This window comes from Chionomys nivalis, chromosome 8 (assembly GCF_950005125.1).
Source record: "Chionomys nivalis chromosome 8, mChiNiv1.1, whole genome shotgun sequence".
NCBI classification, from domain to species: Eukaryota; Metazoa; Chordata; class Mammalia; order Rodentia; family Cricetidae; genus Chionomys; species Chionomys nivalis.
Window position 1 is genome coordinate 7,482,089 of NC_080093.1, and position 12,466 is coordinate 7,494,554.

The 12,466-nt window shown below is 40.1% G+C and overlaps 1 protein-coding gene across 1 annotated transcript in view; it reads right to left on the bottom strand.

Annotated features, from left to right (window-relative positions):
* Window positions 1-1,812: 1,812 nt before the first annotated feature.
* The window catches only part of Smc3 (structural maintenance of chromosomes 3), a 41,097-nt gene continuing 30,443 nt past the window's right edge, over window positions 1,813-12,466 (bottom strand). Inside the window, exons 20-29 of the mRNA XM_057778446.1 lie at window positions 11,078-11,229; window positions 9,955-10,113; window positions 7,882-7,989; window positions 7,310-7,418; window positions 5,540-5,787; window positions 5,240-5,452; window positions 4,817-5,008; window positions 4,493-4,670; window positions 2,741-2,847; window positions 1,813-2,210 (exon numbers count right to left, since the gene is read on the bottom strand). Coding sequence (XP_057634429.1) covers window positions 2,139-2,210; window positions 2,741-2,847; window positions 4,493-4,670; window positions 4,817-5,008; window positions 5,240-5,452; window positions 5,540-5,787; window positions 7,310-7,418; window positions 7,882-7,989; window positions 9,955-10,113; window positions 11,078-11,229 — 1,538 coding nt within the window. The 3' untranslated portion in view covers window positions 1,813-2,138. The remainder of the gene's footprint in view (window positions 2,211-2,740; window positions 2,848-4,492; window positions 4,671-4,816; window positions 5,009-5,239; window positions 5,453-5,539; window positions 5,788-7,309; window positions 7,419-7,881; window positions 7,990-9,954; window positions 10,114-11,077; window positions 11,230-12,466) is intronic.

Here is a 12,466-nt window from a genome sequence, read left to right on the forward strand (position 1 = left end):
GTGCACGGGAGCACACACACACACACATGCACCACACACACACACACACACACACACCATACATACACACATGTGCGCGCAAATCTAATTTTTAAAACATTTTTTTTTAAAGCATCCTTAAAATTCTACAATAGGCTGGCAAGATGGTTAAACGGTAAAGGGGCTCGCTGTGCTCCATCGACCCCTCACAGTGGAAGGAGATGCAGCTCCCATCTCCACATGCATATCATGAGTACACACACATAAGTAATAAAATTCAGAAGAAATTCTTCAAGAATTCAAGTAATAGAATTTAAAGATAGACAAAAGATACGAAAAACAGTTTCACCAGAGAAAATAAACAAATGACAAGCTCACAGAAAGCCGCTTAACATCATTGGTGATCAGAAAAATGCAAATTAAAACCTTTACTGAGACATTGTTTCACATCCATAAGAATGGCTATTTTAAAAACAAAAAAAGAGTAACAAGTGTCTGCAAAACTGGAAAAATAGTCACTCTGCATTAGACAGAAACAAAGTGGCCAGCTCCTTTGAACAAGTTTGATAGTCCTCATAAGGTTGAAACTAGTTATTTTACGACCAAACAACTCTATTCCTAGGCATTGTAGGGAGAGAAAAGAGTTCACAGGTATCTGTGCACTGACATCCTCAGCAGCATTATTCACAGAAGCAAAAGTAAAAAAACAAAAAAATAAAACCCAAAAAGCCTGCAATCCTAGGCTGGTGGATAAGCAACCCTGAGCGCATATTCACAGAGCAGGACAGTCCACATTACGTCATGGACGAACCTTGGCAACACTGTGTCAGTCACAGGGCTACTGTTTGTATGATTCCACATGAAACAACTGAAACAAACAAATCTGCAGCACAAAACTAACAGTCAACTGTGGTTGCCAGAGGCTGAGGAGTCGTCATCAGTTCACACCTAGAGTTTTCAAATTACAGAAATGACTGTACCATTCTGCGAATATACTACACATCTGAATGGCACAAAGGCAAACACACAAGGGTAAATTCTATGACATATGAATGGCAAAACCATTTTTAAAACAAAATGCCTCAAAGATCTCATGGGGAGTGTTGCTTCAGAACCAGTCTTACTTTTGTGTGATACTAGGAACAGAACCTAGGGTTTGCACATTTGAAACAAGAATTCTAGCACTGAGCTACTCCTGCTGGTCAGTTAAAACCATCTCCTTAAACAGTCCTGACCTACCCAGGAAACAAGGAAACTGCATGGCTCATGTTTGGAGTCAGCATTCTGAATTTCACTTAAAACTGTTTTCCCAAACCCACAACAACCTCTGTTAAAATACACTGTCATATTAAATTCAGTGTCCAAAGGGAGCGGCGGGGGCGATAGCTCAGTGACTAAGCGCACTGGCTGCTCGTCCAGTGGTTCACTAGAAGCTCACAAACATCTATAACTAGCCCCAAGAGATTGGATACCCGCTTCTGGGTGTATGGACAGACAGACAAAATGTTCCAAGGACTATTATGTTGAGTGAAAGCAGGGTGCTTAGAAACCTTCAAAGGAACCCAGCATTACCCGATGAACTTACAAGCAAGGTGGCTGAGACAGTACTCCCTTAAGAATATGACTGGACTGGCCCAAGGAAAGACTTAGCAGTGTGGCACTTTGTTCACAACAGATTAAAACCTGCAGCCAGAACTGAAAACCCACTGATGGAATGAACAGAATATGGGACTACATTTTTAATCCTCTATTAGCTGAAAGCAACACTTTCTTATGCAAAATATGTATTTGTTTCTAACCATTACAATGACAAAAAGCCACATTTACACTAAATTAGTCACAAACCAATTATTTAATAGAAGCTATAAAAAGTATAACTGATAAAATAATTCAGAAGAATATTTAGAATATCTCAAAAGATTTAAAATAGGAGGACACTTTACAAAAAGCTGTGTAGGAAATAAAATTCCTCAACTATACGTAGAAATGTAACATTACAAGGGAGTTTATAAAATACAAAGACGAGTATAAAAGGACTGTGTAGTCTAAATTCAAAAACTCAATAATAACCAATTACTTAATTTTAAAATTTACAGTTCCTGGTTATGAAGACCACAATATTATACACATCTTCCAAGCTAGCAGACAGTATCTTTCAATTAACCATGGGTGGTGTCGTCTTCTACAAAATCTTTGGCCATCTCTGCTGTGATCACATCAATGTGACTGACCTGAAGAACAATAAATGTCAGAAAGTCTGTTAGATCTTAAAGGAATGTATCAGTGTTGGCACTGCATAGGGTAGTATCTAATATATACGGCTACCACCCAGAAAAATTTTAACTTTATGTGTCCTGTCAAGTGATTTTTGAAGCACCGGCTATTGGAAGTCTTTATTAACAACCCTGTCTATTCAATGTGGGAGGACAAAAAAGCATCCTACAGCCTGGCATGGTGTCAACACATAATCCAGCACTCAGGAGGCAGAGGCAGGATTGCCAGTTGAGGGCAGCCTGGGTTCTATCTCAGGTTTTTTTGGACGCTGTCCCAAATCCCAAAGTCCTATGAATGGTGGACAAGCACTCAGCCACCCACATCCCCACCTAATGAAAATCAAGGTAACAAATGGCATGAAAGTTAAAAGTTTTTCTTTTTCTAGGAAGAGATCATTATTTAAACAATGTCTTTCTAAGTAATGTAACATAAAACCAAAATAAAAAATACAATGAAAAACAAACACCAACCTAAGACAGAAAATTACCTTATTTCTGAACTTTACACCATAGAATTTGTCGGCGGACTCCAGCAGTTCAGGCCTAAAAGTGGTAGTGATAAACTGTGCGTGCACAGCCAGCTCCATGATCATATCTGCGGAAACAAGGAGTGAGCTACAAATCTCTGCTCTCACACCTAAGATTTCAAAAGCAACTATTTTTATTCTTGCCTAAAATTCACACTTGCTAAAGTAGCCTGTAATTATTTTGGTCTTCAAAACTTATCAACTTTTCAAAAGTAGGAATAAAATCTTTAATTAGCCAGGTGCAGTGGTGCACGTCTTTAATCCCAGCAATCAGGAGGCAGAGGCAGGTGAATCTCTGAATTCAAGGCCAGCCTGGTCTACAGACTGAGTTCCAGGACAGCCAGAACCACGGAGAGTCCCTTGTCTTGAAACAATGACAACAATAAACCAAAAGTCCCCTTCATCCTAGTATGACTTACAGCTACAGAATATAACGCTTTATTTACTATCAAGAAAGTTCTAACCCAGTATGGTGATACTATAATCACAGCATGTGGGAGGAGACTGAAGGATCAGAAGTTTTCCAATTCCATCCTATATGACACTGTCTCAAAATGAAAAACCAAAAATAAATCTGAAACAGATTTTTAACACAGAAATGTCAATCATTTTCTCATATACATACAAAATAAACGCTAACTATGCCCTGCTTCTAGTCCATCTGAAAGCTTTTTCAGCTTGTAAGATCAGATTTAGCATCTGTACTACGTTCTGAATATCTTTTGTGTGTGTGCACAAACATTTTATCATCATGTATACATGTGCACCATGTATGTACCCGGTACCTCCCTCAAAGTCAGAAGAGGGTGTTGGATCCCGTGGATCTGGAATTATGGATGGCCCTGAGTCACCATATGGGTGCTTGGAATCAAACCCAGATCCTTCAAGAGTCATCAATGCTCTGAACTGCTGACCTACCTCCAGACCCACAAATACTACCCTTAATGCTGAAAAAAAAAATGTTTTAAGTGTTCTGTATCAAAGTTTTATTGAAGGATTTTCAATTAAGTGGAAGAATTACATCTATTTCTCAGAAGTAAACTCTGAATATAGTCTAATACCAAACTAATAAGTTGTTCAGAGAAAATATTTATTGACTACTGTCTACCCAATCACACCAGGCAACAAGTCACTAAGAAAGGGCTAAGCCACCACCATTATTATTATCTTGAAGACATTTCTTGAGACAGGGCTCAATGCATCCCAGGCTGGCCATGAACTTGATTTGATATGTAGCTTTGGCTGGTCTTGAACTCCTGATCCTCCTGCCTGTACTTCCTAAATGCTAGGAATACAGACAAATGCCACATTGCCCAGTTTATGAAATACTGGATATCAAACCCAAAACTTTGTGCTGGCCGGCTAAGCACTCTCTGCTCAGCTACATCCCTAGCCCAGCCAGTTCTTCAGGGCGCCTATATTTAGGCCAGAGGTTGACACTAATATCTTCCTGCCATTCTCCCTGGCCATCCACCTCATTTCTTTTTTCTTTCTTTAAAAGATAATGTCTCTCACTGAACCTGGAGCTCATGGTTTTGGGTACACTGGGTGGCCTTTGATCTCCCAGTGTCCTCATGTCTCCATTGGCTCCCTGCCCAACTTTAAGGTGGGTGCTAGAGATCCAAACTTGGACCCTCACGCTTGCCTGGTAGGACTATATCCCCCCTCCTCAGGCACAGCAAGTTCTTACTGAATAGAAAATCAAAACTGTACCTGACACAGCTTTTCTGTGCTGAGCATCCAATGCTTGGTCAATTTCATCAAACAAGTAAAAGGGAGCAGGGTCACATTTCTGAATGGCAAAAATCAGAGCAAGGGCCACCAGAGACTTCTGTCCGCCTGAGAGCTGCTGCATTTCTCTCATTTCTCCTTGCTTTCCTGTGAATGACACCTGAGAGAACACAGAGAGTTAATATCCTAAAGATGATGTCGCCATCACCCCTCAAAATTAAGTGGCCCATAAGCAATTCAGATAAAATAAAATATAAATTCTGTTCTGATCACACTACAAGAAAAACTGATCGGGAAGGATTTTACCCTGATTCCAACTCCGGTGAACTGGTCGACTGACGGAACACTGCTCTGTGAGCCAGAGCCCTTCTCGCTCTCCCCGCTGCCTTCCCCTTCATCCTGAGACTGACCACCCTCTACATCTCCTTTCTTCATCACCAACGTCGCTTTGCCACCAGGTACCAACTTCTGGAACACTTCACTGAAGTTCTTAGAAACCTTAAAGAAAAAAATCTCAACTGAAACACAAATGTGGCTTAGGAATAGTTCTGTTTGAAACAAATATTTAATCAGATGTATTTTTAAATCTTAGTCAAAACAACTGAACCCTTTCCAGAGCTGTATAAATCACTATGTATAAATCACTTCCCGTATGTTAGATCCACCTTCAAACGAAAGAAGAACTGAAGTTTTTGTCTGTCTGGGGTTTCCATTACCAACAGAACATACCTGTTTGAAAGTTAACTGAATAGCTTCATATTTTCGAAGTTCAAGCACATTCATCAGTTCCATGATGGATTTGTAGCCCCTATCCAATTCTTCTTGTCGCTTTATCAACTTTTCCTTCTGCTCAGAGAAATTCACAAACTGATCTAAAGCTTTTTTGTTAACATGACTGTACTTCTTCAACTCTGTGTTGCACTGCTCAAGTTTTCGAAACAACTAAAAGAGAAACAAAATATATTAATATACTCACACACTGCAGGGAATTTTGCAAGGATACTTTAAATGAAGTGCAGGGAGATTTACCTGCTTAAGGCTCAGCGTCTGGTACTTCTCGAACGCTTCCTGGGGAAGGGAGCCCAGTTCACGGATCTTCTTCATGCACTCCTCTTTCTTCTTCAGCAGCATGCCCTGGCGGTTGGTCATCTTCTCCAGCTCTTTAGTATCATGATTTATGGCATCCATGTGTTCTTTCTCCATATTTTTCCAGCGCTCCATACTTTTCTGGAGCTCTTTAATTCCAGCTTCTGTTTTGTCAATGGAATTATCCAAATCTAAGATAGGACAAAAAGAAAATTAAGACTCATAGGTGGTTTTTAAACATAAAGCAAAGAAAGTCGGCCTACAAACCACAATCCCAGAGAACCTAGACAACAATGCGGACACTAAGAGAGGCTTACATAGATCTAATCTACATGGGAAGTAGAAAGTAGAAAAAGACAAGATCTCCTGAGTAAATTGGGAGCACGGGGACAGCCGGGGAGGAATGAAGGAGGGAGGGGAGAGGCAGGGAGGGGAGCAGAGAAAAATGTAGAGCTCAATAAATATCAATAAGAAATGTATTAAAAAAGAAAGAAAATTAAGAATATTATCATTTTATAAACAGAATGTTATCTGAGTAAAGACTTTCATGGTCAGATTTTCTGAAGTAGGCCAGTTTCCAGTTTTCTGAGTGAAATTCACAAATCACCTAATTCTAGACAATTTTCTCCTGAGCACTACCATAGGAAATTTGTAGGATCATTTGCATATGGACATGGTATCATAAGTGACTTAAAGAAGTAACAATTCGCCGGGCGGTGGTGGCACACGCCTTTAATCCCAGCACTCGGGAGGCAGAGGCAGGTGGATCTCTGGTCTACAAGAGCTAGTTCCAGGACAGGAACCAAAAAAGCTACAGAGAAACCCTGTCTCAAAAATCCAAAAAAAAAAAAAGTAACAATTCCCTCCTTTATACCACCACAGTTAGGAACCGGACGTGACTTTGGAGCATGGCCTGGTAAGGACCTGGTGTTCGCCTCTCCTCTCAACACCAGTAACGCTTCTGGCCAGGACATCCAGTACACCACGGGGACAACACAAAAAAGGAGTTACATTTTTTTAAAAAAAAAAATCTTTTAAAAAATGATTTATTTGCTTTTACTTTACGTTCACTGGTGTTCTGCCTGCATGTATGTCTGTGTGAGGATGCCGATTCCCTGGAACTACAGTTACAGACAACTGAGCTGGCATGTGGGTGCTGGGAATTGAACTCAGGTCCTATGGAAGAGAAGTCAGTGCTCTTAACCACTAAGCCATCTCTCCAGTCCTCAGGATTATATCTTTTGTTAACAACACGGTAGCACACACCTCAATCCCAGATTGGGGAGGCAGAGACAGGCAGATCTCTGTGAGTTTGAAGCTAGCCTAAGTCTACAGAGCAAGTTCCAGGACAGTCAGGGCTACTCAAACACTGGACACACACAACCAAAAACCAACCAAACAAACAAACAAACAAAAAACCAATCGAACAGATGAAAACAAGCACCAGACCAGCCACTGACTCCCTGAAGGCAGCGTGGTGAAGGAAAGAGTCACCTGCCACAGCGCCCACCACGCCTGAGCCTGCACTCTCCTGCTCGCTTCTACCTCTGCCGCTTCCCCGTAAATCAAACACAGAACATGTTACTAGTCTCACGAAACTGCCAGAATCACTTTAACAACAGTCGTACTTTGTATTTCATTTTACAGCAAACAATTTTGCAAAACAAACTAAATTAAACAAAATACTGAAAAAAAGTTAAACTAAGTATTTACCTTCTGATCTTGCCATAGTATCTTTTACTCTTTTATTGATAGCTTCAAGTTCTGATGTTGTGGCAGTAAGAACAGTACCACCCTCTGTCTCTCTCAATTCATTAAGTTCCTGCAATACAAAAAAAAAAAAGTTTAATGAGATTAAACCTCAAAATACAAATTTTGAGTTTAAAATGTTACAATTAGCTATTTAAATGAATATTCGAGAAAGTATATATCTCATCTATGTATATGTATCGTACCTGGACATAACTTACAGAGGAAAAAATACTGCAATTACTAGAAAATTTAGTGCCTAACTACTAAGAAACTATGAAGTAACACTGAGCATGTAAGCTTCTAGAACACAAGATTATAGTAATACAAGTAGGTGCTCCTATTACACTTACTTCACACTACAGAAAAGGCCACAGAAATGTTAAATGACTTGCCCAAGTCACACACTAGGTGGCAGTGCTAAAATTTCAACCTAAGGACTATACTCAGTGAATCTTTTGGTCCCTTTCTGATGCTTCCAATCAGTGTTTACTGATACACTTTCTACAGCTTATGATCAGCAAAGTAGGATATACCTGTTCTACTTGGTCCAAACGTTTCCTCAGATTCTCATTCAGGTAAGTCTCTACTCGAGTAATAATACCTTCTAGTTTAATTCTTTCATTTAGCAGCTGTCTGTTTTCCTAGAATAGAAGAAGAAAAAGTTAAAGAATTATGAAATGTGTTAAGAAATGCTAAGGGCCAGGGAGACGGCTCAGCAGGCAGGCAAACTCACTTGCCACACAGCCTGAAGACTTGACTTCGATCCTGGACCCACAAAGAGGTAGAAGTAGACAATCAACTCCACTGAGGTGTGCTCTGCCTTCCACATACGCACCCACCCCAACATCACACATATAAACAACAATAAAATAATTTTTTTTTCTTTTTTTCTTGGTTTTTCGAGACAGGGTTTCTCTGTGGCTTTGGAGCCTGTCCTGGAACTAGCTCTTGTAGACCAGGCTGGTCGCGAACTCCCAGAGATCCGCCTGCCTCTGCCTCCCAAGTGCTGGGATTAAAGGCGTGCGCCACCATCGCCCGGCTAAAATAATGTTTAAGAAAGAAAAAGAGAAAACGCCACTCAATCTGTGGTCCTACTGCTTATACACAAATAAACTGAAATGGGAGATTTTCAATCCCTGGGACCACGTGGTGCAAGGAGAGAACTGATTCTCAAGTCATCTTTTAATCTCCATATCCAGCCATGAAATTATATGTGTGTGTGTACGTATATATTGTGTGTATATGTGTGTGTGTGTGTATGTATGTATGTATGTATAAAGTTGTTTCTGTTCCTAATCATTTTTTATAAGACATGTTACCAAGAGGGCTGGAGAGACGGCTCAACCTTTAAGAACACAAAACACAGTGGCTCACAACCATCTGTATCTTGAGGTCCAAGGGATCTGACATTCCGTTCTGGCCTCCAGAACCAGCCATTTTAGTGTACATACATACACACAAGCAAAACACTCATACACATTAAATGAGAATAAAAGATATGCTCCAAAACCAACTTTCTTATCCTTCTTTTTATCTTTTGGACTCAGTGTTGACCGTTTATGACATTGTATTTTAAAAAAGGGGGCCAGCAAAATGGCTCAGTGAATGAAGGTATTTGCTGCCAAGACTACCAATGTGAGTTCCATCCCAGAATATACATGGTGGAGAGAAGCAACTTCCTAGGGCTGTCCTCTGACCTCCACATGTATGCACACAAATCCACCCCACACCCCACACATAAATGAGTGGACAGAGTAGGCTACACATGGAGAGCCCTATAAAACAAAAACAAAAAGAACATAATTAAAATAATTAAAATGTCATACATAAAGGTGGTTATATCCATGTGTGTGCACGCAAATACACATAAGTGCATAGAGAAAGAGCTAGCAGTTATCACTGTGATGGTTAGTACCGCTCTATGTCACACAGGAGACAACTCTGTGGGCATGCCTGTGAGACGGATTATCTTAGACTATCTGAAGACCTGCTTTGAATGTAAGAGGTACCATTCCATGGGTTAGGGATCTGAACTGCATAAAAAGAGAGCAAGCTGAAAACGGATGCTCATTTCTGCTGCTTCTAGTGTAGTGATCAGCTGCCTCCAGCTCCTGATGATGATAGACTGTGCTCTGATGTGAGACAAAAATCAGCCTTTGCCCTCTAATGCATCTCATCAAAAGTGACTGCCGCATTAACTGATGACAAGCATTCAATACGACGAATGTAAAAGTATAACCCTAAGATACCCAGAACAGTTTAGACAAACAACAAAACCTTATTTACTCTCCTGGCATTCAAATTCCATGCCTGTCTGTTTTTCTATTTTCTTAACATTCTTCTCTTTCAATTTTTTTGTTGTTATTGTTCTGTTTTTTGAGACAGGGCGTCTCTGTATAGCCATGGCTATTCTGGCACTTGCTTTGTGGACCAGGCTGCCCTCAAACTCACAGAGCTCCGCCTGCCTCTGCCTCCCAAGTGCTAGGATTAAAGACGAGCGCCACCACCCCAATATCAAATACTTTATTTTTTGAGACAGGGTCTTCCTGTATTTCTTGACAATAGTCAATTTTCAATGGGTTTTCTTTACTGTTAGGTGTACTTGCCTGCTGAAGCTGACGGATTTCATCATTCAGTGCATCTACTCTTTTCTGATCTTCTAGACTGAGTTGAGAAAGCAAATCAGTTCCTAGTTCTGCTTTCAGCGATTCTCTGGTAGACTCCATGGCATGCAGACTTGCCTCCAAGCTTTGTAAGCTACGTTGCTACATAAAATTATCATTTATTAATATTAGTCACTATAATACATTTAAATAGTAAAACCCTGCAAACTATGTATATATTAAGCAAGCTAAATGACTGTATCAACTTAATTATAAAAGTACTATTAAGTGTTGATAGGCTTCTGTTGGGTTTATTGAACGACAGATGTAATGGAATAAAAGCAGAATCAAAAGAAATGTGTACCAATTAAGTTTTTTCCCTGTTGGTGGTGGGAGTTGGACCCAGGGCCTCAGCATTGATGTGGGAGTCTTCTGTTTTGTGTTGATTTCATTGGTTAAATAAAGGGCAGTTGCCTTGGCCCTTTAATAGGACAGAAAATTAGGTAGGCGGAGTAAACAGAACAGAATGCTGAGAGAAAGAAGCCGAGTCAGGCAGTCGCCATGATTCTCCCACCTGACACAGACGCAGGTTAAGATCTTTCCTGGTAAGCCACACCTCGTGGTGCTACACAGATTATTAAATATGGGTTAAAGCAAGATGTGAGAATTAGCCAATAAGAGGCTAGAACTAATGGGCCAGATAGTGTTTAATAGAATACAGTTTCTGTGTAATTCGGGTAAAGCTAGCCGTGCGAAACTGGGCGGGAACGCAGCCCACCGCAGCTCCCACTACACAGCATCACCCTGCTGGGCAAGGCTCCATCACCAAGTATACCCCAGGACTATACTCAGTTTGATAATTAGAGTTATGTAGGTATTTATAATACAAAACTGAGAAGGGACAAATATTACATGGTTCAACTATACAAAAATCATCAGACATATTCATAAGAACAAAAATTGGCAGCATGTTTTGAATAATAATATAATTAAGGAAACATCTTTTTTCTTTTACTGTATTGTCTTATTGCTACTGATATCACACAACATGAAATCAATAATACCTGCCCAACCTATGATCCACCGCAAGTCTACATTATAGTTATAGCAAAACATACTTACGGACCTTTGGCATAAAGGTCTTCTCTGACTGCTGCCTCTTCTCTTTTAGCATCTTCATCTCTGATAATATGCTATCTCTGGAAGCTTTAAATTTCCTTTGTTGGGTCTCTATCTGCTGCATTTGGTTCATCAACTGATCAATTTCATTATTAATCCATATACAAGGCTAAGGAAAATTCTCTTAAGGTTGTAAATATAGCACATACTCCCTTCAGTTCTTACAATGTATCGTCATGCATCCTCTCCTCTACCCCTAAGTAACGTCCCCAAATTCATGGACCACAACAATGTTGAACTCTAATACTATTGCTAAAAACTGTTCGGTCATCAAAGAAGTTTGAAACATTTCATTACACATTCTGTTCTAAAATGTGCCTATTTATTTTACTTATACTTGAATAAAACAAAATGTAGGACTTTTATTAAAGTATGTTAAGTAAAATCAAGTAATAGTAAATCTATAGAGACTGGCAAACATAGGCAGCCGCTTCAGCTGTCAATATCTCTTCTCTTTGCATCTGTGTGCGTGGGGGTGGGGTGCACATGCACAAGTGTGGGGGAAGGCCAGAGGCTAACACTGGTTGTCTTCTTTTACTTTCTCCATTACTTTTTGAGACATAATTTCTTTATGAGTTTGGAAAGCACAAGTAGGTTAAACTTGCTGGCCAGCAAACTCCTAGGATCCACCTGTCTCCATCCTTCTTGCTTTCTGTGCTGGTGTTACAGAAAGCACCACCACGCCCAACTTTTCACATGGGAGCTGGAGATCCGAACTCAGGTCTTTGTGCTGTGCTGTAAGCACTTTACCCACTGAGCCAGCACCCAACACACAAAAATCCCTTTTCTTAATTCTTCCTCATACTCTGTCCTAATATCTTGCCACACTCAAGCAGTTAAAGTATCATGCACAGATCCATGCAGGACCAAAGCTAAGGCATCTGTCTTTTTCTGTATGTTATTTGAACTACAAAATTGCAGTTAAAAAAATACATTTCAGTTAAGGATATCCTGAAGTAGTAAAATTTCCTGATGCTCAGGTACCCACACTCTTAGGAGACAAAACAGGATGCACACACCAAAAGCACCAAGGTTGTCTTAAGAAATGCAGACACACAAGTGTTCTGTAGCGAGCAGAACGAGCCACCTTTCCTGACGCACTACACTTATTTGGAAGAACAACAGCTACTAAAATTTGGGTAACTGTTGTCATTACCTCCACTAAAACTAAATCTGCACAAAATGTGTCAAGAGAGTAAACGCTAAAAGACACTTTCCAGTGCTTACATACTTTACATCTACTCAGTAACAGCATTACAACACTTCCTAACTCCTTGAAACATCAGCCAGGTCTTCCTGCCATTTCCTCTTTGCCTGACAACCTGAATTTTGTTGC